The 26779-nt window shown below is 44.2% G+C and overlaps 2 protein-coding genes across 4 annotated transcripts in view; one reads left to right on the top strand and one right to left on the bottom strand.

Annotated features, from left to right (window-relative positions):
* The first annotated feature begins 727 nt into the window (after positions 1-727).
* On the top strand, positions 728-9680 carry rabl2 (RAB, member of RAS oncogene family-like 2). Of its 3 annotated transcripts, none has more exons than XM_061821894.1 (9): positions 728-861; positions 932-961; positions 2708-2787; positions 2868-2947; positions 3569-3680; positions 3763-3860; positions 5090-5173; positions 6317-6354; positions 7229-9680. In XM_061821894.1, the coding sequence occupies exons 1-9, from the start codon at positions 752-754 to the stop codon at positions 7365-7367; spliced, it is 771 nt and encodes a 256-aa protein (XP_061677878.1). In that variant the 5' UTR covers positions 728-751; the 3' UTR covers positions 7368-9680. The 3 variants fall into 3 exon arrangements, with proteins under 3 accessions (XP_061677878.1, XP_061677880.1, XP_061677879.1); XM_061821896.1 differs by having other exon boundaries at positions 5090-5208; positions 7229-7371; XM_061821895.1 differs by lacking the exon at positions 6317-6354.
* An 8611-nt stretch (positions 9681-18291) lies between these two features.
* The window catches only part of shank3a (SH3 and multiple ankyrin repeat domains 3a), a 125053-nt gene continuing 116565 nt past the window's right edge, over positions 18292-26779 (bottom strand). The window contains exon 21 of the mRNA XM_061821659.1: positions 18292-19515. Within this exon, the coding sequence (XP_061677643.1) occupies positions 18939-19515 (577 nt within the window). The 3' untranslated portion in view covers positions 18292-18938. The remainder of the gene's footprint in view (positions 19516-26779) is intronic.

Raw genomic sequence — 26779 nt, 5'->3', positions numbered from 1 at the left:
AATCATGATGTCCCAAAAATGGGACGCTGCCCACGGATTAAAGATATAGTTTACAAAATATGTACAGTGGTGCCTCTAAGGTCCCTTCCCTGCATATTTTGTATTTTAACATTTGCTTTAAAAATGAAATCACGCTTTATTTTTTTTAAACTGTAAAGAATTGGGAAAGCTTCATTAAATACAAACTACCTTAATCTGAATTTTTAATATTATGTTAAATTATCATTTTTCCTGAAGGCGGAAAAAAAAAATCCACGGTACCACAGGCAGTACGAAGGACACCTAAGACGGAAGGGGTCCACTCAGCGTCTCCGTTGCATAGAAACACAAACCGCCAACACAAATTTGGAGCTCCAAACGGAAGAGTAACAAATTTATCTTCACGTTTTAATATTTTACGGCAGCACAATATGAAAATACGCAAATAGACCAATGAGAAATAATCCACGTGCGGTTATAACTCGATGTCTTTCGTAACTGCGCAGTTAGCAAGTAACACTGCACAATTCTGTGCAAAAAAAATAATCCCATTTTTAATCCCATTTTATTTTCCCCGGTCGAGGTCTTGTGTTTTTTTTTTCTTCATAAACGAAAACGAGTGTCGGCTAACCGGTCGGTGGACGCGGTGAGCTACTCTTCATTAGCCTAACGGCGCTGTTTCGTTAATATACATGAAGGCGTTTTAAATCGATCGAAGTGGAGGTGAACGAAAAGACGACGACGACGAGAAGAAGAAGAAGAAGTCGTAGTAATGGCCGCCGACGACGACAACATCATCCCCGAGCTGGACCAAAAGAAGTACGACGCCGACGAGGAAGTGAAGATCATCTGTTTGGGAGACAGTGCCGTCGGGAAATCCAAGTAAGTTGTCCTCCAGGACGGAAAACGTAGTGAAAAAAATCACACTTGTTGACACGTTTGTTGTATTCAGGCTGATGGAGAGGTTTCTCCTGGACGAGTAGTATCCTTTACATTACATTTTGAAAGTATTGACATGACAGAACCAACAACTTTTGTGGCAAAACATTAACATCGTTTCCATTTTTTTTTCCAATGCAACAAATGTGTGCTGTGTAGCGTACAATTTGACCAATAAAACATACCACACGTGACCATATTGTTGCCAAAAAAAATCGTGTAATTGTCATTCAAGTATTTTGAATGTTTCCAGAAAATATGAATAAACACAACAAATTAAAAAAACACAAGTCCAGTGGTATAGAAGTAAATATGCGCCACCAGGATTTGAATTTGAAATGTAAAGTGATCACATTTTCAATAGTTGTATTTCAATGTATATTTTTTCAATGTTAAAAATGGATAGGTTTCCAATTACGCCATCTTGTGTGTCATTGAGGTCAGAAAACATAGTTGATAGGTGAAGCGTGAAGTTTTTTTCCGTCGTTAATTTATCCGATTGGTCAACCGGCTCCAATTTGCCGTCTGAAATTCGCCGTCTGAAATTCAACCGGCTACAATTCGCTGTCTAAAATTCACCGTCTGTGCCACCAGGCAGGGTTACTTCAGGTCAGAATCGAGCAGCCGGCCAATCCAGTTACGCTTTGTTAGTATGTGACGTCACGTGACTACGAAAGAGTAACTGTGATTGGCCGGCTCTTCGGTTCTGACCTGAAGTAACCCTGCCTGGTGCCACAGACGGTGAATTTCAAATCCTGTTTTCTGTGGCATTTCAAATTCAAATCCCGGTGCCACATATTTACTTCCATACAGTGGGCTCGATTCAACCTTTGCAGAGTTTATAACTGAGAATCTACACACAAGCACATCGGTTTTGGCAATGTTGGATTTTAAAGGTCAAGTAAGTCATAAAATAGATGATTTTTAGTATATTATTAATGAAAAAACGGCAGCCGGTATGGATTTTTTTCACCACAAGACATAATTTTGACGTATATGGCTTTTTGTAACTCCCGCCATGAAAATTCTCTCAAGGGATTTGTTTTTGAGAAGAAGCAGGAAGTGACGTACGGGGCAAGAGCGCCCTCCAGTGGACTCGTTTGTTTCTATTGGTTTAACCTGCGGGAAGCTATGTCGTTGTTCCTTCGTGTTAGCCAAAATGCCGGCTTGTTGCATTGCTCACTATTGCTCGAACACTCGGGAGGATGGATTTACCCTTCATAAATCTTCAAGAGACCCGGTTCGCCGTGAAAAATGGATTGCACGGGCCGCGCGCGATGACAACGCCGTAAAGCGGCCTCGGCGTTGAAAATGAAAATGAGCCGCCCCGGCTGACAAGGCTCGTTGACAAGGCCGAGCCAATTTTTTCGTATAGACATTGAAGTGAATAAAGTTATATGTATTTTTCATTACAATTTTATAAATTTTTTTTTAGAATGTTTATGGGGATGACACTTGACATTTAAGTTGTAGAGATCTTTCAGATGTCAGTTGTAGTACTAACACTCACCTGTGAGGGGCAGTATGGTGCCAGGAGCTATGCACACTGCGGGAAATTACAAAGAAGTAGCAATATTACAATGGAAGTTGTCATCAGATGTAATGATGCTTGCATAAAGAAAGTAAAGTTTACAAACCATTACTACCACGAGTATTTTGCGCCAACAAAAGCGGATGTGGCAGAAGTACTCACGACCCGGACTAAAGTCAAAGTTTACAGCTCAATTTGCCTCCAAAACGCGACAGCCCGATTTGTTTCCATGAAAGAGTTCCTTAATCGCTCCTCCAGTCGCCCGCAGCAGTTGTCGACGTACGCTTTGACGCTCCACAAACACACGGCCAAGGTGGCCGACAGGACGGTGGCAGTGGGTATGAAGCACACGCACGCGCCCGCTTACGGGTCGCCGCCCCCGGCAGGTCGCCATTCATGACCCGTGACCCATCGACAGATTTCTGGGACACGGCCGGCCAGGAGAGGTTCCAGAACATGCACCCCTCGTACTACCACAAAGCGCACGCCTGCATCATGGTAAGACACGTGGATGGTGAGCAAGGATTCATAATGAAGACACTTGCGAAAAATAGACATTTTTTTTCTTTCTTTCCAATTTGGCAAAGTTCTTCTCTCTTCCCTAGCAAAACGAAATTCCGTGGGGTAGGACTTTTCGAGGCGGCTGGAAAGCGTTGGCCTCACAGTTCTGAGGTCCCGGGTTCAATCCCGGCCCCGCCCATGTGGAGTTTGCATGTTTTCCCCTTGCCTGTGTGGGTGTTCTCCGGGTGGGCGCTCCCGTTTTCCACCCACATCCCCAAAACATGCAACATTAATTGCCCATAGGTGTGATTGTGAGCGCAGCTGTTTGTCTCCATGTGCCCTGCGATTGGCTGGCAACCAGTTCAGGGTGTTACCCTCCCTCCTGCCCGGTGATAGCTGGGATAGGCTCCAGCACTCCTGCGACCCTCGTGAGGATAAGCAGCTAAGAAAATGGGTGGATGGATGACTTTCCAGTGACTGACCAAATGATAGGAGACTTCCGGCGAAACGATGCCTGCACACTTGAGCCAGATCTCCACCGCAGCTCCGAGTCTCCAAATCCACTTGATTATTATTATTTTATTTTTTTTTTTCTTCTTCTCTTGCCCCGCATTTGAGGTTTTCGACATCCAGAGGAAGATCACCTACAAGAACCTGGCCAACTGGTACAAGGAGCTGAGAGAGTACAGACCTGAGATTCCGTGTTGCGTGGTGGCCAACAAGATCGACGGTGGGTGTGTTGCTTTCCCGCTTCCCGCGTTGACCCGGAAAGCCCCTCACCAATCGCTGATTTACTCGTTTACGTTTTGCAGCTGACCTGAAGGTGACCCAGCGGAGTTTCAACTTTGCCAAGAAGAAAGGACTCCCTTTTTATTATGTTTCTGCGGCCGATGGCACCAACGTCGTCAAGGTTTGAGCCCGTCGTCTTTTTTTTTTTTGAGCTGCACGTTAACTGAATGTCCTTCGCCGCGCTTCATTAAGGAACCGGGGAGGGAAGTGAAACCAAGACTCCAGAAATAAATACGTCCACAGAAAGCCAATCTTATAGCGTATGAAATATAAAAATGGCCACGTTTCACCTTAAGCATTCGGGAAAGGCTGCTCTGTGGCCTTATTTTCCTCCCCAGTATACAATAAATACACCTGAGTCACATTTCCACTTTAGCGTCTGCGTTCTCCGATTCGAGTGCGGCGCGCTTCCGAGGCAGACTTTCAAAATAAAAAATCACGTCAATTACTGTAATTTCCCGCCTTACAAGCCACATTTTTTTTTCCACACGCTTTCAACGCTGCGGTTTATGCATTGATGTGGCTAATTTGTGCATTTTTTCTCACGGCCGCAAATGGGCACTTGAGCGAAAAAGGCAAGAATGAGACCGGTGGAATATATGTGCAGAGGAAGTGACTTTTACCAGCCCTGTTAGTTAGTGCTGCGCTAGCGTTAGCGCTGTGGTAGCGTTTTCCTGCTGTGTTAGTGGCGTGTCTCAGTGATATTAACCTGTCAGTTTTATTTTAACCGGCTCTGTTAGTGTCAATGCTAGCGCGGTGCTGGCATTAGTGCTAGTTTTAGTGCCACGGTAGCATTATACACGCTTTTAACCCTGCGCTTTATGCGATGATGCGGCTAATTTTTTCTCACGGCTGCAAATGGGCACTTGAGCGAAAAAGGCAAGAGTGAGACCGGTGGAATATATGTGCAGAGGAGGTGACTTTTACCGGCCCTGTTAGTGCTGCGCTAGCGTTAGCCCTGTGCTAGCGTGTTCCTGGCGTGTCTCAGTGATATTTACCGGTAAGTTTTATTTTAACCGGCTCTGTTAGCGTCAACGCTAGCGCGGTGCTAGCATTAGTGCTAAAGTTAGTGCCATGCTAGCATTACACAATTTCTGTGTACCGTCTTTTTTTGTAAATATCTTGTGTTTCAATTTGGGCGTATGTATGTACCAAATGGTATTTCCTTTACAAATGCACTCGGTGAGGCTGGTAATCAGGCGCGCTCTGTAGGGCGGGAATTACGGTAATGAAACTCAGCAGAGGGGATCCTGACAGCCCGCGTCGGCATCGCATCGGCGATCTTGCGACGCGCTCCTTAGGAGCCGAGTTGCACGTCCGTGCCGCTTTGACGTGCGATTGTCACTCCAGGTGTTCCGAGAGATGATCAAGCGGGCCGTGGAATACAAGCAGAACCCCGGCGACTTCATGGACCAAGTCATGCAAGAACTGGAGGCAAGTTTCCCCGACTGGGCCACTTATTGCTGTTTGTACGTCAATTATGTGACACAATGTTGCCGGTCGTGGCTTTAATCGGTCACCTGCTTGGCTACTGTTGAGAGAATGGCCTCCGAGGTTGCCATGACAACTTTGGAGGTGGATACGGCACTCGAACTTCATTTGAGTAGCTGAGATGGTCTTTCCTCACTTGGATTCTTTTCGCCCGGCCATCCCTCACAAGATCACTTTTTCAACCACTGCGATTTGGCGCCCGCACGACATCGCACTCGCAAATCTGCACAGTCGAGCACAAATATCACGCATAAAATTTGTTACGACGAGTAGAAATCCGTAGATATCGAAAGACGTTGCTTATTTTGTGTAGTCGTGACTAATGTTCCCTCTAAGCTGCGCCACTGATCCAGCGCAAGGAACCACAGCCTGATGTCTTTTTTTTTTTTTTAACACGGAATCACACTGCCGAACTGCTGCTCAGCCTACTTCTATTTCCTAGTTTACCTGACACCGCCCCCCACTGCTCTTAAAGGGGTAGACTCATAATTCCAAACAGAACACACACCCCTAACTTGATATCTGCGGGCATGACGTACATTTTTCAACATTTTTTTCATTTCAACATTAGTCTAGTTGGATTTCACTGTACAGTAAAGCCTCCGTTTTTAAACGCCCTCGTTTTCGAACAATTGGTTTTCAAACAAAAATTTCGAGATTTTTTTTGCTCCTGTTTTTGAACGAAAATGGGTACTCGAACGCCCCCCAAAAAACCCGGAAAGAACATATTGCGCATGGCCTGACCATCTGACCCACGACGCACTTTGTTGTGAATTCCCACGCCGCCAAAAAAAAAACCCCGAAAACAACATAATGTGCGCGGCGCAAGCAGCTGACCCACCACGACAGGCTTTGTTATTATTGTCTATTCGATCGCGCCCCCGAAAAAACCCGGAAATAAAATTACGCAAGCGGTTGACCCACCCATGACGCGTTTTCTTATTAGTGTATTCGAACTTCCCCCGGAAAAACCCCAGAAATAACATAACGCCCGCGGCACAATCAGTACTTTTTGTTATTCTATATAACTCAGCCTTTGTACACAGTCGTGTCACGGTAGTAACTGTTGTGTTTCTTCTTATGGAGGACTACCGTGTCAACCCCCAATCATGGCTCCAAAGAAGGCAAGTTGCTTGTTTAAAGTTATTCTGCACTTTTGTTAGTTTAAAAAAAAAAACGTTTACAAGGCCGGGGGCCGAGTCGCCACAGATACGACAATGCGCTCCTAGCCTAGCGTACTCTACTACTAAAGCATACATTTTAAGCAAAAAATAAATATATTTCTTAAATCATTTGATTATATAAAGTACGAGGCCCCGGAGCTCAGTGGTTAGAGCACTGGTTTGGTAAACCAGGGGTTGTGGGTTCGTATCCCACGTGGGCCTCCACTCCCTGAGAAGGGTTGCGTCAGGAAGGGCATCTGGCATAAAAAAAAAAATTGTGCCAAACATATATATGCGTTCATCTGAGATGATACGCTGTGGCGACCCCGAAAGGGACAAGCCGAAAGTACTTCTCTCTCTCTTTTGATTATATAAAGTATTTATACTATACATGTATTTCTACAATGCCGTTTATTATCAGGAAAAGCTAAAAAATGCTTTAAAAAGCCCAATTTTTTAGGCTTGCAACGCATTATTTTTTTTCCCATTCATTGTAATGGGGAAACCGATTCGGTTTTCGAACAATTCACTTTTTGAACCGTTTCCGGAACGGATTGCGGTGGAGAACCAAGGCATCACTGTATCCATTTAAAAATAAAATAGTGAAATACAAATAATGAGTGATTAAGCTTTAACCCCTAAATCCACCATCAGGAACTGAGAATATGACAAAGAAGCAAACATGAAAAAAAAATGAACTCCCATTTCAGTGCCAGGATGTTGAACAACTCACGTTTACTAATGCTGGAAATTTGGATGTATTTTGGATACAATCAGGTTTCCGTCGAGGATTCTTTCTTGCTTCGTATTTTAATCCATTGTTAATGTTTTGTAGAAGTTTGAGCTCGAGAAGAAAGAAGTTGATCCGGATGCAGAGGGCGATGACGCCAAGGAGGAGGAGAGCCCGGAGTTGCCGTGACCAAAGTCGCCGTCGCGGCGTATCCGAGCCCCGCCCTTGCGGTGATACCGCGTGACCTCTGCTGCAGGACAACGGTGCTCTTCAATCTTTGTCTTCTCCGATTTACAAGGGCGTCCTCGGGTTGCTTCGGCGTCAGCCAAATTCAAAGTCGTAACGACTGTCCTCCACTTATGCAGTCCTGGAAACGCTTCAGGCCTATTAATATTAGCCAATCAAATGACAAAGAATGAGAATTTTTTTATCCCACATGACCACGTAGTCTTACCTCGCTGCAAAAACTAGCTCATCGCGTGCCGTTTGTCCCCTCAAAACTACAACACGGTCACGGCAAACGTTTCTTCTTCATTTTTCATGGCGGGTGCAAGTCGAAGTGGATTTGTTGGGCCAGACGAAAACGAGTGCACGGCCAGGCATTTCCCGCGGTTTTATCAACGGCGACCAAAATAACTGCAGACACAATTCATCTTAAGCATTTTAAATAAGACCTGAGATGTGTCGTACTCAACTGCATCTTTGTCGCGTTCGTTGTGTTCTTCAGGTCAGGAACCGGTTGTGGTCGCAGGCGTGAACATGAACAAGACGCGAGTAAACCGACGACCCCGTGTCATTAGTTCTTCGGTCAACTGCGACAAGAATGGGGCGAGTGCATCATTTTTCATGACATTTAGACTTTGCATATTTGTACAATAGAGTTCACGTTCGCTTTCAGTATTGTGTGATTTAGATGGGGAATTTCTAAGAAGTTGGAAACTGCCTGTAGATGCCACAAGATGGCAGCATAGCAGCAAAGGAACAAATGATGCTCCTCAAGTGGATGAATAGAGCTCGTGCACGTGACGTCACCATTTTCACGGAGCCATTTTGCCGATCAAAAAAGGTAAAAAAAAAAAAAAGCTGCTCGACAGTGTGGGGGACATTGAACCGGAGCAGAATATTCAACATATCCGAGACTTGTGCTGTTGGTTGTCACAACAGACGAGACAGATATTCAAAGAGGAATACCAGCTGAAAAGACAAGAAAAGTAAATAAATTTCAGCAATTAAACGTGACGGATGGTGCCCGACCAAATACACACGACTGTGTAGCAATCACTTCATTTCAGGTAGGAGTTATTCTTCTCAATCTCAAATTCCTAAGAAGTATTTAGAATGCCAAGTTGGCTCATTTGAGAACAACGCGTTTAAAAAAAAAAAAAAAGTCGTCTCCAACGTACACAGAAGCGTGTTGCGGCCACACGTTAATCTTCGGTAAACTTCTCCCCGACAGACTTTTTTTTTTTTTTTCCTAATATGCATTGTTCTCAAATGAGTCCAATGCGTATTTAAAAACAGAAAATAAATCATCAGTCACACAGAGTTTTACCGGAGTTCAACGTTTGGCCGCAAACACGCTTCCGTGTACAGGAGCTGAAGCCTATCCCAGCGGTTTATTTTCTTTTTTAAAATGCGCATTGGACTAATTTGCGAGCAATGCATATTTATTAAAAAAAAAAACAAAAAACGTCTGTCACGGAGAAGTTTACCAAAGTTTAACGTGTGACCGCAACACGCTTCCGTGTACGGAGGAGCCGACTCACGGTCTTCAATCATAGTTAATGAATGCGAGTTTGTGTAAAACAAGGGGTCATTTATTTAAATATTGGTATTTGTATTGGAAAAATCTGAGTGGCTCCATCACTATGCGGGATCCCGCAGCGAAGTATTTGTATGCGTCCAGACTTTTCTAAGCTTTCAAACTCTTCCGTGTAAATCTCGACGACTTTCTCACCAGATCCATGTGTAGATCCAGTTGTCCAAGACAAGCGGGTGAACAGTCCACACTCTTATCGGCAAAAACATCGACTTCGGCTTTAAATATGGGTCCTCTATACCGAGTTCATCAAATTTTTCCACTTACCTTCGTTTCTTGTCACTTTCTAAATGTCTAACGGTATCGGACAAGACTCTGGGCGTCGTGCTACAAGACATATTTCCGACTTAGCGTTGAACAATGCTTTGCTAGACCGGCACTTCCGGCCAGTGACGTGATTTGATGACGTAGGTGCACGAGCTCTGTAGAACATTTCCTGCTACTTTCCACGTCTCGAAGTAAGAATGTGAACCACTTTCTGTCATCGCAGCTGTTCTTTGGTCTTCAGTTGCGGCATTAGTTTTGGGCCGCGCAGGCCTTGAGCCGAGACCACAGTGTACCGTGTAACAAAATCGTGAACGTGTCTTTAGCAGCACTTTAAACCAGTCATCAACATTGTCGTCTTTTTCAGACTGGAAGACAAAAAGAATGTAACCTTTTTTTTTTTTTTTTAATTCAACGATGTTAAAAAGCCGCGCTCGGTGTTGTGAATTGTGAATAAATGTACCACAGTCTTTACTTAGCAGTTCATGTTTTAATTATAAATGTAATACATAATATAACAAACGTATCTCTGCGATGGCGACATCCCCCGCAACCCGTCAGCCGCGTCGCGGGGCGCGCGACTCGGCCGGGACCTCGCAAGGGATGACGTCCACCATTGAAAACCTTCACAGTGCAAACAAGGAAAGGAAGAAAAAAAAAAAACCCAACCCAACAGTGAAAGAAAATGAAAAACCCTTCCACGATAAGATCGGCGGGTGGCCGACCCTCCGACGGACTTTTTCAAAAAGGTCACAGCGCGCCCCCTCCGTGTAGATTGTGCTTTGTCGATTTAGAAAAGAAGACGATAACAAGCCCCCTCACGTCGACCGATCAGCCCCGAAATGATGTGTCACAAGTGTTGATCACAAACTGGAAGTAGTACGCCTCTGCCTATGAAGTCTAAATGGAAAAAAAAAAAAAAAAAAATCTAATCAAAGGTCAAAAGGTCAATGTAAAAGCAGGGGCCGGACTTCTGTCTACACACGCAGACGTAATAAATCCGTACGTGTTGTCAAGATTTTCAGGAGATGGCACCATATTTATTGAGTCTCAACAGCTCCAAAAACGCTGCAACTAACAAGAGTCCGAAAGACAAAAATGTACACTTCAAAGTTCACGGTTTTTTGTTTTTTTTTTGGCACGGGTTTTTTTTTTTCCATTTTGTGTTGGTTCAACTCAAAGCGGGCATGTCAGAAAGGGCACACGGGAAGCCGAACTGGTGAAGGAAGCGGTAAAACCGAACGCCTACGTGAGTGACGCGCGTTCATCGTGCAGAACCGACTGCGATCGGGTTTGCCTTCAATGGTTGCACTTGATGGACAAAAAAAATCGCAGGGGCATTTTGGACAATTGTTTGGGAAGGGAAGCTCCCAAAATCGTTTTTTTCTTTCTGTTGAAGAACTGGCCCTAATTCAATTTCTGCGGCATCAGCTAAAATGATCTTTGGTTGCCACGACAACCCTCCTACTTTTTTTTTTTTTTTTTTTTAATGCTGTGGGTGGACCAGCCAAAACACCTCTGATGCGTTGGCATTAAAAGAGCTGCAGTCGGCAAATAAAGAGTCGAGGGAAAAGAAAAAAAGCTTCCCGTCCCACTACGGACTGCCTCAAAGTTTTTGATACGCTCTCATCAAGGAATCAGGTGGAACTGGATTCAACGTATAAATGTATCTTAAACAGCACTGACGTGCAACGGCCAAACAAAAGCACGCCACCAATATTCCGCATTCGCCATTAGAATCGAGATCCGTAACAGATGCGGAACTGTCGAAACGACAGTACCAATTTCTGACGTCATCGCTCCGTACCCGCTTCCAGGATGCCGTCAAAGTGGGCGGCGTTTCCTAGGTTCTGTTTGAAAGAAATCATTAAAAAGCGGGTTCATCAGTCGTGTGTGTTCAGATTCAAAATGTATCTGCTGGAACGTGGAAGCCAAATTCGATCACTTTTTAAGGCCACTTGTAATTCAAGATCGCTCCTTTGTTATTTGTCACCACAATTAGTGGGCAATAATACTAACAAAAAATAAAAAAGACACAATTGTGGTATTGTAGGATTCATATTTTTGCTTGAGAGGTGTGAAAACTGTTTCAAGGAGGCATTACAAACAATGGACGTTTCCGACCTGTCAATCACTCGTACAATAATAGCCAATCAGCTAGCCGCGTTTTCTCAACCCCCAGCTTGCCATGCCCCCCTCTCGCCATCTCCTCCCACAAGCAATGCTGGTTGTCAGTAGCGTGCGCTTGGAAAAGTTCATGTTACGAAGAAAATGGTCGTCAGATGCGCTTGTGGAACGTGCAATTCTGATGAAAGATATCCGGCTAGCTTACGAGGGGCCCGCTTGATTCATTTTCCAAAGCCCAAAACATAGTTGACGAAGTGTCTACGATGGATTAAGGCTCGCGGAAGAGCGCACGTACAACTAAATGTGGACAATATCAACAAACACAAGGCTGTATGTTCGAAGGTAAGTGAGGGAGAAGTATCTTGTCGGAGCTCGATTGAATTATTATCAGTGCAGGAGTACAACTTTCACTTTGTTAGCGTATCGCTGACCTGCTGAATGAACTGTGTCATGTTTTATGCCCAAGAGTCGGGTTAGGGATACGTAAATGCGCCACGTCATGCAAAAGAAACGTCTATTCGCCTATATGTATCACATCGGACTTTTAAGACCGAGCACTGGGTTCCATTACGAGCCAAGTCAACCGTTTTCATCTGGTTACTACGGTACTGAGTTTAGCGCCATTGTTTGAATGTAGAAAATCGAACCTAACTCACTTCTAAAGACTACAATGCTATTACTCGTGATCTTTCCAAGTAAAAAATTACTCACCCTGCTTTACATACGCAGTACGATTCCACTATTTTATCCTGTTGGATTTCAATGAAGTTTGTAAGGCGTCAAACTTTTTTGCATCGGTCACCAACATTTTGGTGTAACTCTGACATTGCGTCCTGCTCTGTGCAAAATCTTAATTTCGTGTACATATCCTTGTGTGCAATGTCTCCGTAGAACTCTCTTGAAGAAGTCTGACGCATTTGGCCAAAAAAAAAAACATACCCCAATACGCGATAGAGAAACGACTTCAAACATGTTCTGTTCAATCGCCATTTTGGAAGCTTGCGGGGATGTGGCTAAGGGGGCGGAGCTTAAGATCGCTATAGGCAAGGTCCATTGTGCAGCCTCCTGTTACCATGGCGACAGTGGGCGGAGCTAGGGTGCTGCGACTATGCCAGGCTTCAGATAGACAAACAACGATTGTATATGCTGTACTGTATTCATCCGTAGAGGCGTCACCAATTATGATACATCATTCACATTAGAGATTTAGCGACTCAGATATTCATCTTTTGATTCATTTGTATTTTTTAGATACACCTAAACCTTTAGACTGCTAGAATTCAAAACGCCAATTAAAAAAAAAAAAATTAAAAAACATTTTTTGTGGCATTTTTAAACGTTTTTTTTTTTAAACAATTGAAGGAGCAAGTGCTGTTTTTTTTCCCTCCCCAAGGACAGAAATTTGTTTTTTTTTTTCATATTTTTGGGAAAATCCAATTGGTTCCCTTCGGTCAGGATGGGTGAAGAAGACCAGGCGTGTTAGCAAAAGCGCCTTTGTCCATAGAGTGCAAACATTATGCGTCCTTTTGAGCGATCGTCTCATAACAACCAAGTCATAAAGCGGCAATCTCCGATGCTTAATACAGCAGTAAGGCTATAACGGACTCGTTATAATTTAAAAAAAAAAAAAAAAAAGGGGTGGTGGGGGGGGTGGAAACAAGCGGGCAAAGCTTTGCACTCTCACGCACATGCGACGTTGGGAGGGGTTGGGGGTCAGGGTGAGGGGGATCCAGGTCCACGCATTCGCTTGAAACGTGGGTGGGACCGCGATGTTAGCACCTTGTCACCTTTTCGTGTTTTGTGCAAATCGTCCCCTAAAGTTCATCGTTGAAAAGATCATAGAAAGAATAAAATCTGCTCACCTTTTCCACAGGTGATTAACTATGCATATACTGTATGCCAAACATTCATATATATCTATATATATCTATATATGTATATATATATTTTTTTTGTCTTCAAAAACTTATATGAAATCTATCCTATATACATTGCTTGTGATTTAAAATAGCACATTTTTCCCCCATATTTTTTTCTTTACAAGTACTGTATGTTTACAGTGGACATGACATTCATTTCACACGCTACAAAAATCTAGCCACAGTGTTAAAAGAGAGGGGAAAAAAAACCAAAGCATTTCAAAATGAGTGTGAGTGAGGTCACAGTGCGCGCTAGCTACTTTTACAACCCACAAAAAAAAAAAAATAATAATAATAATAGGTCAACAAACTGTTTCCGATGCTTTTTGTGTGGGCGCCCAAACTCGGCGGGCTCAGCGTGATCGTAGCCTCGGCCAACCTGGCTCCAACTGGGCTCTCGTCGCTTTTTATAGATGACCGCGCCGGCCTGGTCACTGAATTAAGCGGGTGGAGACGCCCGAAGACCTCGCGGGGACGTTCTGAACTGAACCCTGCAACCACTGATCTCAAAAAAAAAAAAAAAAAACAAAGACTGGATGGCTCATTGGCCACCAAAACAGAAGCCGCCGAAAGCAGATATCCGCCATCTTGATACTCCCGAAACGCCAATGCCGACCAGTTTCGTGGCTGAGAGAAAACATTCCACAGGTAAGTTTGAAAGATTTACTTTGATACTATTAAAGTTTGTTTGTAAAGTTTTTAGGTTTTTTTTTCAATTTTCTGATGACCTTAATTCACTTGAACAAAGTTTTGTTTCTGGTCTTTGTTCATGGTTCACTCTGTGCTTCACTTTTATAGGCCGACGTATTTTTGCGAAAGAGCAATGTAAATATTTTCCCAAACTTCATCAGCGGATAAGCAAGAAAACACATTTTCTGTGAAATTTTTGATGAATTTCATAATACAGAACTCTGCTAATTGAATTAGATTTTCAGATGCGACGAAACAAGTTTAAATTTTGTCTGAAATAGGACGTCGCAGAGACGACAAATGAACAATGCGTTTAGCACGTATTTTCCCATTTTCAAAAATATTTCAAACTGATTGACTTCAAATTTTAATGTTTTTATGACAAAAAAAAATTGCTTGGTTTTTTTTGCCATGTTATGATAATAGTGCTTCAAAGCGTATTTTGGGAAAAGTTAACGGGCACGATTGGTAGTCACGGTGTTGTCTTTCCTTCGCACTTCGCCTTTTTTGACTTACCAAGTCAAATTAAAAATCCTTCATGTTACCAGAACTGAAAAAAATCACTCGACTAGTTTTAATTCTATATGCCCAACTTTGAGAAAAACCACGGCGTAATCCAACCTGTAAACCATGTCCTCCACATGTTTTGGGAGTACCAAGATGGCGACCAACTAGCTTCAACCACTCGACAACGCTAGATGTGTATGGGCTATCCAGTCTTTTTTTTTTTTTTTTTTTTTAGGTCAGTGCCTGCAACCGTCTAGAGTTGGCCTCGTTGGGTTTGGATTAGAAAAAGGTCCGGCATCGCTGATCTCAGGGATGGAAGTTTCACCGGAGCCGGTGAGACAAAATTCTGTTCGGCTTCCGAGATGGCGCTGTAAAACGTCACCGGTGGGGGAAACCGCCGACGTGTACCAGTCTTGACATTCAGATTCTAATCCCACCAAGGCAGATGCAATCGAGCCTCTTAAAATGGAGGCCCTCTGCTTAAAATGGCCGCCCTGCCTCAGCGGTAAACGTTTTCTTGGTTTATTATCAAACGCACGTTGCTTCGTTTTAAAATCAGCTGCGACGGCGCATAAATCGACGACGAACACGAGTTGTAATAATTGCGAGGCCGAGAGGCAATTGATCAACTGAGTGCTCCCAACTTCCATCCCTGAGAACCTGCCTCACATTTTGGGATGCCCTTGAGTATGAAGGAAGACCAGAAGAAAACATCATCATCATCATCATCATCATGAAAAAACAAAAAAAAAAAAACATGATGCCACTTGTCATGCTACAATTTGAGCAAAATGTGAACATAAGGAAATGACACTAAAATCATGTCCATATTTATATACTATTTTCCCCCTTTCAAATATATACTTGGTACAAATGCGTGGAATAGATTTATCTTTGCGTTCTATATTTAAAAAGAAAACAAGAACAGGTGCGGATTCATTTTTCCTCTTTCCACAATTGTCTTTAGAAAGCTATAATTAGAGCGACATATATTCATGTTATAATACCGAACTATATAGTGGACGTAAAAAAGAAAATGTACACACACCCGTGTTCAAATGCCAGGTTTTTTGTGTGTTGTGTGCCACACGCTGCGCGATGCGGTCAAATCCGATAGGCCCGAATAATCCCAAGAAGAAGAAGGAAAAAAAAAAAAAAAAAAGAGAGTTGGCAAGTTAGCTTGATTAGCAGTTGAGTTGCTAACGAGCGGATGTGGCCGACAAGAAAAGCCAGAAAAAAGGAATGAAGTTCCACTCTTCTCGTAGGGTTCTTCTTGTTGACATTTCTGTGCTTTGTGGCAGAAAGAAGCCAAACACCGACCGCTATTGGTTCGGAACGGTTGATAAGAACCTGCACCTTGACTCAAGCCCCACTTGCGGCCCCTGAGGAAACAAGATGGCGCCACCGCCACGCCTTTTGGAACTATCCTCGTAAAGTTCAACCTTAGCTTAGCGTTTGGACAGGTTTCCAAGTGAGGGTGTGCCCACTTGTGCAGCCACAGTACCTCAGTTGTTCAGTTTTCCTTTGCCCCTTGAAAACATATTCAGAGAGTCCTCGGGGTAAGACGGTCTCGACCTAAGACGTTTCGACTTTACAACCTCCGTCCCCCCGTCCGCCATTTTGTCTGGCTAATGCTTGTCCGTGTTTGTGCGCCGGGAGTACCTTCACGTTTTTCGCCCTCATTTTTCGACATGATCGCCCCAAAGAAGAAAGCTGTGTCTTTTAGCGATGCTTGTGCAGCCAAAAGGAAGTCCGTTACCTGAAAACGAAGCTCAAGATCATTAAAAGATCGGAGAAAGGAGAGACACCAGCACCAAGGCTTCAATCGGTCGACCGTGGTGACAATTATTAAAGACAAAGGCCGTATTTTCGCGCAAGTGAAGGGTTCCGTTCCTGCGTCGGATACAACGATCACAAAACAAGGTTCTTTGAGACTTGTCGAGATGGAAAGGACTGAGGACCAGGTTCCTTCGCAATAGCTAAGCACAGCCTCCCCTTCTTCTTCTCCATCCACCTCTCTGCAGTATTGCTAAGTACGTCGTCTTGTTTATTTCAATGTACGGGGAGTCCTCGGTCTACGACTGAGGTCCGTTCCTACAGTAGCGACTTAACTCGAATTTCGACTTAAGTCGGATTCCACCATTAAAGTCTGAATTTACGTCCAAATGCTTTGTATAAAAAACGCTGAATACATTGAAATGAACAAGATGATGTACTTAGGTGGATGGAGAAGAAGAAGAAGGGGAGGCGGCGCTTAGCTAGTGCGAAAGAAACCTGGTCCTCAGTCCTCTCCATCTCGTCCAGTCTCACAGAACCTCGTTTCGTGATCGTTGTAGCCGACGTAGGAACGGAACCCTTCATCACATACGGGCTTTGTCTTTAATAATTGTCACCACGGTCGACCGACTGAAGCCTTGGTGGTGTTGGTGTCTCTCCTTCCTCTCATCTTTTTACGATCTTGAGCTTCGTTTCCATGGTAATGGATTTCCTGTTGGCTGTAGAACCATTGCTAAAAGTCAGCTTTCTTCTTTGGGGCCATCATGTCAAAAAAGGAGGGCGGAAAATGCGAAGATAATCCCCGGCGCGCAAACACGGACAAGCGTTAGCCAGACAAAATGGCGGACGGGGGACGGGCGTTGGAAAGTCGAAACGTCTTAGGTGGAGACCGTCTTAAGCCCGAGGACTCCCTGTATATGTTTTTTTTATACAAAGTATTTTGATGTAAATTCTGAGTTTAATAGCGGAATCCGACTTAAGTCGAAATCCCAGTTAAGTCGCTTCTGTAGGAACGGGTCTCAAGTCGTAGACCGAGGACCTCCCTGTAGTTTTCAATGGAGTCGGATAGGTTTGGGATCCCACGAACGGCGAGAAAATGTGATCTAGGTCTCATTTTGTTTGCGTTGGCATTTGAACAGGAGTGCGTCGCCTTCTTCGAGCCACTTTCGTCCCTTCGGGTAACCAAAACCACTGATTATGAAAAAAAAAAAAAGAAAGAAAAAGAAAAAAGCCACGAGTGTTGGTGAAACATTCTCCAAAAAGAATGAATAGCACAGTTTGGGTAGAGCAAGGCTTCTCCTGTGTTCAGTGGAGAGCAGAAACGTTGTGTTTGCCGCCGCCGCCGCCGTCCATCGCTGTAGAAATATTGTCCAAAGGCAACTGAGCTTTTTTTTTTTTTTGTTTTGTCAGGAACGATAACTCGTTCCTCCTTTACTCGAAAACCGCAGAAAGGCTTGGCCCGGTGGATGGCGGGGGTTAGAGGTAGAGAGGAGGGCGTCGTCGTCGTCGTCGTCGGGGACAACGGCGACCTGCGGGTCGTTCCTTCGTTCCGTTCGCAACGGCCGGCCAAAAATCAAAAACTGAAAAAGTGACCCACACAAAATAATAATAACAAAAAAGGGCTTCAATTTTCATGATTTGAATTTAGGGCTGGATCAAAATGCAAAATTAGAAGCAAAAAAAAATAATAATAATTTGATTTGAATATTTAATTGGTCGGGTTTACCCAAATGTTTGCTAACAAGCGACAGTAAATATATGATAACATGTTACCCGCATCAACCAGTTCAAAACACAACCATTAATCGTTGGAATGCACTCCAAAAAAAAATTGGTTTATAAAACAAGAACAAAACGTAACTAAATGAGGAATAAATTATATAACTGGCGCACAAGTAGAGCAAAAAACTTGAATCGGCCTGAATCTTTGTTTATAAAAACACTGCAGCTAGCTTCTGATCTTTAAAACTAGTGAATTTATACTACTACTAGGACTGAATTTTGTTTCAATATTTAATTAGCCGGACAATCTGGATCTTTTTTTACTGGTTATGAGTGAGTTTATCTTAAAATGAGAGCTACTGTACCGCAATACTGCAGATACAAATAGAATACACAGTGGTCTTTTTTTTCAGGCTAGCTATATTTACTTGTTTTAAGAACTCTTTCCAATTCGTGTTTCTCTTCTACTGGCAGATAATTTTGCGTAGAATTAGCAATGTATTCTTCATTTTACTTCTTTTTCATGGCTCGTGATTGTGGTTTGGGCTGATTAGGGGATGCTAACAAGCTAACGTAGCTTCACTAATGTGCGCGGTCAAACTTTCGAGTCGCGTCAATCTGAGCAATTTGGACAAAAAAACCAAATCACATTCAGGCTTATGTTTTTCGAGTTAAGATTTTTGATTTGCCATTGAAAAATATGGAACATCAGGCAATTTTTCCTAAAAAAATATTAATTGAAAAAAACAATAATAAAAAATGTCACTTTTCAGTTTGGGATTTTTTTAAAATTGCCAATTAAAAACGATACACGAATGAACGCGGTGGGGTGGCGCCCCACCGTAGACGGCTCATCTCCCAAGGGTTGCGGATGACGAAGGTGCTGGCTCACCCTCTTCAGTGCACGATGCCAAAAAACATCGGCGCAGCCCGAGAAAAAAAGAGGAGACGTTGCTCTTCTGTCCACGCGGCTGCGGTATCAGGGCGGGGGTCAGCTCTCCAGCAACTGCTTGAGCGCCCGCTCGATGTTCATGCGGTGGCCCACCCGCGTCACGCCCAGCTCGGCGAAGTCGTCCTTGGTCAGCGCCGGCAGGTGAGAGCCCTCGATCTCGTGCTCCCGGAAGCCGGCGCGGTGCTCGCCCAGGTTGATGCTCTCCAGCCAGTCGCCCACGTCGTACTTGTTCCACAGGTGCAGGGGCTTCTGGTGGAAAGGTCTGAGCGCCAGCAGGGGCGAGGCCAGTCCGGGCGAGCGCGAGGGCGAGGGCGAAGGCGAAGGCGAGGGAGAGGGCGAGCGGGAACGTGAGCGGGAGCGGGCACTGGAGCTCCGCATCACAAAGCGGACCTCCTTGGGCTCCTGCGGCAGGCTGAGGCTGGACGATTTGAGGATGGTCTGAGGGGGCGCGGTCGGAGAGTAGCTCGGGTAGCGTCCGAGGGGGTCGGCGCGGTCGGGGGAGCCCGGGCTGGGGGTGCGACGCACGACGGGGTAACGGCCGCCGGGGCGGATGGTGTACGTGGTGCCGTAGCTTCTCTGAGAAATGGTGTGCAGTTCACCTAGGCTGCTGAAAAGTCTGAAGGGGGACGAGCAGAAGCAGACACGAAAGCAGAGCGGCTTCAGGTCAGGTCGGGACGCAAAGACGCCTCGTCGCTCTGCCGGTTTTCACCAAGCGGTATCGTTCCGTTCGCTTCGGTGACCCAACGTTAAGTCACATTGTGCAATCCAACGACGGGGGTTAGCTTGCGCAGAGCGACAGTTAAGGTCGAAATCAAAAGCGGAGGGGAAGCACGTTCGCTTTCATTCATTCGCCATTCTCCCGTTTGTTGAGTTTTCCTGCGTGGAACCCAACCTCCGCGATTTCTCTGAAATCAAGAGAGCGGTTTACTCGATTGGAACGAAATTGTACCGCTTGGTGCAAACGTCAACATCTGAGTTCAAAGGTTCGCGAGGTTAGTGCAAAGGTAAAGGTGAACTACTGTCAGAAAAACACAACAATACAAAGCAATCAAGTTACGTCTCGAACTTCACCTGACAGAAGAAAAACAAAATTACTACTACTACTACTACTACTACAAGCGCTTTGACTGCAATTTCTTTCAGTCGAAGCTTGCACGCTACATCAAATAAGATACGATAACCTTCCTTAGTCCAACTTTACACGACATATGCTGCATTTTGAGACCGCTCTTCAGTCGGTCCCACTTGAAGCTCGAAAGGTACCACTTCAATGTAAACACAAAACATGGCCGACGACAGTGGCGCCTTGATTTACGGGGTTTAAATTCAGGCGGTGACCAAGCTCGCAACTCGCTTCGCTCAATGTTTTTCGTTGGAAACTTTTGTATTTGTGTGTTATATCGTGTAAATATTGTTACCGTCATGATGATTTTTGTACCTCGTTAGCACAGGTTAGTGATAAGATAACGACGAGTTCTGGCTCGGGTAAAAATTCGAATGAATCCGCCGGCCAAGGAACAAAACTTTTTTGCAAGAAGAGGCTTCATCGACTTAACGATGACACCTTAACGATGGACCTTTCCGACCTGTCAATCGCTTGTACGTTAATAGCCAATCAGATAGCCGGATTGCCTTAACCCCTGGCTTGCCACGCCCCTCTCGCCGTATTGTCCCACAAGCAATGCCGGTTGTCAGTAGCGGGCGCTTGGAAAAGTTCATGTTACGAAGAAAATGGTCCTCAGATGGGCTTGGGGAAGGTGCAATTCCGATGAAAGATATCCTGCTAGCTTACAAAGGGCGCGCTTGATTCATTTTCCAAAGCCTTAAAACAATTACTCGTGATCTTTCCACGTAAAAAGTACTCACCCTGCTTTACATGCGCAGTACGATTCCACTATTTGATCCTGTTGGATTTCAATATGAAGTTTGTGAGGCGCCAAACCTTTTTGCATCGATCGCTAACGTTTCGCTGCAACTCTGACATTCCGCCCTGCTTCGAGCAAAAAAAAAATCTCAATTCCGTGTACATATCCTTGCGTGAAATAGTTGAGACCTCTCTGTAGATCGCTCTTGGACAAGTCTAGCGCATTTGGGAAAAAACATACCCCAATCTGGAATATCTGGAATACGCAATAGAGAATCCACTGTTCAATCGAAGTATGTGGGACACGGCTGAGGGGGCGGAGCTTAAGATCGGCATCAGAAAGGTCCATTTCATCTCTTCCCGTTTTCTGTCCGTACATAAAAACCCAATCCAGATTTGTTCCCGTGTTGATTACCGCACTGCGCTGCATCTATGTGGCCCGAAATGGCAACTGCGAAATCTGGAACTTCTCGGGAAAGCTGCCATCTAATTTTTTCATGTATTAGCAAAGTTTGGAAGTCGTTAGCGATACAATGTGCAGCACGAGCCAGCACAATCTTTTCATATTTTGTGTCAACAGTAGACAACAAATGAAGGCGTTGAATAAGGAGCGCTGGTATATAGTTGGCTACAACATTTTTTTGGGGGGCGTGGGGGTGGTCTGGCAATTTGCAGGCAGGGAGCAGAGAGGAGATACGAGATATGTGCTGATGTGGCCGTTTCCATGCATATTGTTGGCATAACCTCCGATGAAAATCGTGCACGCCCCCCTTTGAAAAGCCTCATTGGAGGATGTTCACGTTTTTCATTGGCCGGCAACGGTAGGAGAGGTGACACGTCTTCTATCCGGCAGTGATTCCCAACCACCGGGCCGATTTTCATTCCCCGACGGCAAACAACGTTCATCCGTCCGTGCCGGCAACTGGCGGAACACTTAAAACGTTCCTCCTCTACGTGGCGGAATCGACGCGCTTGCCATCCGTGACGATATGACGAAAAGATTTGTAGAATTTGTGAGAATGAAATGACCTCATCATTATTTCAGCATTTGAGACTTTTATTTGGCGCCGTGCCGGGAATTTTCTCATCTGGCTGGTTGGGAAGCGTTGCGACAAATGAGGGGGGGGGGGGGGGGGGGTCAATGGAACCAAGGCTGGAAAAAAAACCCAATGAAAAACATTCACCCCTCGCCCCCAACCCTGCATGGTAATGATCAGACTCCCGAGGGGGCCGACGGACACGAGATGAGCTCCATGCGCACTTACACGGTGGTCCCGCCCTCCTGGGCGGACGGTCACTTCTAGACCAATCGGATCAGAGCAGCAGGGGCGGAACATGCAAGGCAATGGGAGAGAATGTTAGCATCGCTCGCATGGGACGCGGCACTCCGAGCGCCGTCCGCTGCCTTTGACGCGCTGCGTGCCAACAAGTTCCGATTTGCGCTGACTACTTCGGCTACTCGCTATAACTGCTTAACTTAATTATACCCCCATTACGTCTGACTCTTTTGCATTTTAGTGAATTAGTGTTGAGTTCATTATCGGGACCAAAAAAAATCACAATTTACGGAGCCCCTAAAGGCACATTGAAAAAAAAAAACCAACTCGTTTCTCATTGTAATGAGTAAGTTATTCATTGTAATGAGTAGGTTTCTCATTGCAATGAGTATGTTTCTCATTGTAATAAGTTTCTCATTGTAATGAGTAAGTTATTCATTGTAATGAGTAAGTTATTCATTGCAATGAGTATGTTTCTCATTGTAATAAGTTTCTCATTGTAATGAGTAAGTTATTCATTGTAATGAGTAGGTTTCTCATTGCAATGAGTATGTTTCTCATTGTAATAAGTTTCTCATTGTAATGAGTAAGTTACTCATTGGAATGAGTAAGTTATTCATTGGAATGAGTGAGTTTCTCATTGTAATGAGTAAGTTAATCATTGCTTAGAGTAAGTTACTCATTGTAATAAGTTTCTCATTGTAATGAGTAAGTTACTCATTGCTTAGAGTAAGTTACTCATTGTAATAAGTTTCTCATTTTAATGAGTAAGTTACTCATTGTAATGAGTAAGTTTCTCATTGTAATGAGTAAGTTACTCATGGCAATGAGTAACTTTCTCATTGTAATGAGTAAGTGTAGAGAAACGTCTACCTATGGGTTGTAGTTTATTTACCTGCTAGCTAGCGGTAGCTTCCTGCTCCGTAGCTTCCTGCGTTCAGGTAGCTGTAAACTACAACTTGCTTTGCGCGTGTCAGATGGGCGAAAGGCAACAGAAGAGGACTTGGTCGCTTTCCTCAAAACAAGGAATATACCTGACAGTGCTATCGATCAACTCAAAGAAGATAATTTGAGTATAATTGTATACTTTTATCACACGAATATAGCCGTATAGGCTTCCTTTCCGCTTGCTAGGCTGAAATGATTGACATTAATTGAATTCAAAATTATATTTAAATGTCTCTCGGGCACAACATAATGGTGACGACTTGCAAGTAAGCCAGCAATATCTTTATAATAAAGTCCCAGATGAAAATAGAACCCAACTAACTCCTGCATTGTCGTCGTTGCGTAGAAATGCAAGCTGAAATGAACAAAGGTCTTTTATACATGCTCACATGCAATGGACTAGTTACTCATTACAATGAGAAAGTTTCTCATTACAATGAGAAACAAGTTAGGTTTTTTTTTTCAATGTCCCTTTAGGGGCTCCGTAATAATTGTTTTCTCATTAAAGTACACGTTTTTGCACGCAAATCAAATACATTTTGTTTCCTCATAGACTATGTTATCCTTACGTCATTTTTTTCCACATTTCTCATTAAACAATTGGTTCATGGATTTATTGTTTAATAATAATACGATAAGAAACAAATAATATAGACTTTAATAATTTAGAATCAGATTTTATTAATCGGTCGAATAATTATAACTACAAATTACAAATAACACCCAAAGTATTAATATTGCCTTGACTTTTATCGTTAACGTGTACATACATACTGTTTTACACGTTGTACGTGCCCAATTTAACAATTTGATTTTTTTTTAAATTTTTACCTCATTTACAAATGACCTTGCCCATCTGTCCATTTACGATAAATCCAATTTCAACCCTCCCGCCGCCCAGGTACGCGCTACACGTATACGTACGTCATTGTACGTACAGTACGTGCGTGCAGTAAGTTGAGGAAAGACGACAAAGACAGCAGAGTCGGCTTCTCGGGCGCCGGTCGGTCTGACTTGCGGGCCACATGAGAGAGAAATGAGCGCACTGTTCACAATCTCAAACAACTGCACAAAGAAAAAAAACAACAACAACACACCAATACACACACAAGGTGGGGGCTGGTGGGGGAGGGGGGGCACACGTGTCCGCCCCCCTCCCCGGCTTTGATGGATGCTTTCGTTTTTGCTGTTGTTGCATTCAAGATGAAAATGGATGACAGAAAATCGGGGATTATCTTAAAACCATCGTGAATTGAAAGCGCCTGACACTTTAAATCAGGACCACCGCGTGGTTCACTTGCAACTTTTTTTGTTTTGTTTTTTTTTTTTATAAATATGAACGTGACGTTGGACACTCAAAAAGACAGACGAACTGAATTAAAACTAGACAAGCACCCAGAAGCACGGAGCACGAGGTCGGATGCGTGACAGCGGAAGCGTGTTTTGTGTCGGTTTTTGCGGTGGGCGTGAGGGCCAGTGGGAGAGGACGACACAAACGTGGACCAGAGAGGGAATAATGGTGCGCATGACGCTCTTTGACACAAGCCCTTCCTCTCCGCTGCTGCTCTCTTGGATTCGCCGTTCGGAACATTCGAACCTCAGATGCACGATAACCTTTCCCCGACTTTGTCCCAACTTTGCAAGGAGCGCCACCAGGTGAGTTTGCCACCTTTCCCTTGCAAAAAAAAAAAAAAGAAAGAAAAACAGTTTTCGGGCATGTTGAGGCTCCCCAAAGCTGTTTCACGGTCATATTTAGTTGTTTTTATAATTTAATATACACCTGAGGTCAGTGAAAGGAGGGGTGGCTCACTACCAAAAGTCAATTTGATTCTTCTCCGACAATTGTGCCATGTTTTTGCGGTTCAACGAAAAATATTCCTGTACAGAGTCATGCAGCAAGACGGTAAGTGCGTGATTGCTTTTTTGTGCAAGTGTCCGTCACCAACTGCGATATTTTGGCAAAAGTCATTTACTGTGCGCTCTTTTTCTTCCGCCAAACAAATATTTTGGAGGACCTTTGTACCTGCCAGAAAATTCATTTTCTCATCAAGGCGGGGGGGGGGGGGGGATGTATGCGTTGTACAGCATGACTCTCCAATAGTAGCTTTCCTTCGAAAGTCGGAAAAAATACACCCTCTACATCAGTTTTACCGATTCCCACCCAATTGTGTGGACGTGTCTATCCTAACGTGATGAACCAAAACATTTTCAGGTCCAGTGAATGAAATTTTACAGGGGCTCAGCCATTTTGGTTTCCTGCTGCTTGACATTCACATTTTCAAGAACGTGTTCAATCTCTTCTTGGCTGTTGAAGGCGCCTTCGATTCGAAAGGGTTCATCGGTTCCAAGTCTTCGCTTGCCATGTCCCTAACTTTTGTGGATCTGGTTTGTCTCTCCAGATGTATATGGGAGAACTCGACACTTGAGACTTAGACCTGAAGATGCCTTTCGGATTAAAAGTATTCAACAACTCGGCACGGTTTTGGGGATTTTTGGGGTTACCCTAACCTGCGTGACTGACAATCGACAGATTTAAAGCGGTTACGCGTGAATCATTCATGAGATGATTCATCTGGACAATTCCCCGGTGACCCCCAACAACATTTCAAAAGGACTTTTGTGGCAATTGTCGCACCACCACGAGGGGACCCCTGAGCTAATCATGAAATGGTCTCGACCGTACGCCACTTTGACAAAGTCCAAATTCGATCTGGTGTTCGATACAAAGACCGTGAGAAGGCTTTTCACCAAAGACACGACACACCATTAATTCAGTCACGTTCAAAGATATCTGAAGATACATCGTTGGCTTTGTACCGATGATTCTTTCAGACGGGACGCAGCGATGTGGTAGCTCGCGCTCCTATCTTGCGTTTATCGGCGATGGGCCCGCCGAGCCGTTGATGTATCACTCAATATATCATTTGAACAATGACTTGGGGGAAAGGGAGAACCTTACAGACTGTGTTTGTGTGTCAGAGATTGCAAAGCCCTCGAGTGTACGCACTGACACCGGAAGGCCGGTTACCTTGTTTGCGTCGATGAATAATGCACCCAATATGACACACGTACAACGCTCAAGTTGCATGTGTTGCAAAACACATAACGGTTACTATGGAAACAAGAGCACCATCGCTGTAGGTCTCGGCAAAATTTCGGTGGAAAAGATGAGGAAAAAAATGGTCAAACGCACGAGGGACCCCAAACGCTAGATTGTAAAGATCATCCGGTGATACAAACAAGGTAACCAATATTATATTTCCTCACACAGCAGCCAGGCGAATACTTTTCCGTATTCCTTTGATTATGACAAAGTCATCGTCATATTTAAACCCTAAGCCTCACGCAAATGGCAAATGATGCTTCTTGTCGCCCACCCGATGTCGAAATCCACGACTCCCCAAAAGGTCAGGCTTTTTGGCCTCTCGAGTGCAATTTTGAGATGAACCGAAGACGAACTACGACCTCTCCAGGTATATTTTATTTGGAAACATGAATTGACCCATGGTGTACATTTCCAGTCTCCCGTCACATCTCAGCGTGAACTCAGTGGCCAACTTCCTGTTTGAAGCTTGCATTGGTTGATGCCGTCTTGGTTCCACGATGCCCGAACGTGACGGCGTGAAGAACAGAACTGTTTGATGACCGATTCGAATTGATTCCATACACGGGATCAATCACCTGTTGTGAATTGCATTTCTCGTGAGGGAACAGCAAGATACATAAAATGTACTCTCACATTGACCAGACGGACAAAGCGCGTTCCGAAGTTTGGAGGTGGTCGATTTAAG

Source organism: Syngnathoides biaculeatus, chromosome 6, assembly GCF_019802595.1.
Source record: "Syngnathoides biaculeatus isolate LvHL_M chromosome 6, ASM1980259v1, whole genome shotgun sequence".
Classification (NCBI taxonomy): domain Eukaryota; kingdom Metazoa; phylum Chordata; class Actinopteri; order Syngnathiformes; family Syngnathidae; genus Syngnathoides; species Syngnathoides biaculeatus.
This window is presented reverse-complemented; position numbering and strand designations above follow the sequence as displayed.

What these genes read in the sequence shown, in the direction of transcription:
- rabl2 (XM_061821894.1), top strand. Translation starts at nt 752, where the DNA reads ATGGCCGCCGACGACGACAACATCATCCCCGAGCTGGACCAAAAGAAG. An exon ending in ATGGCACCAACGTCGTCAAG is followed by an intron (nt 3,861 to 5,089) that starts GTTTGAGCCCGT and finishes TTGTCACTCCAG; the next exon opens with GTGTTCCGAGAGATGATCAA. An exon ending in AAGTCATGCAAGAACTGGAG is followed by an intron (nt 5,174 to 6,316) that starts GCAAGTTTCCCC and finishes CTTCTTATGGAG; the next exon opens with GACTACCGTGTCAACCCCCA.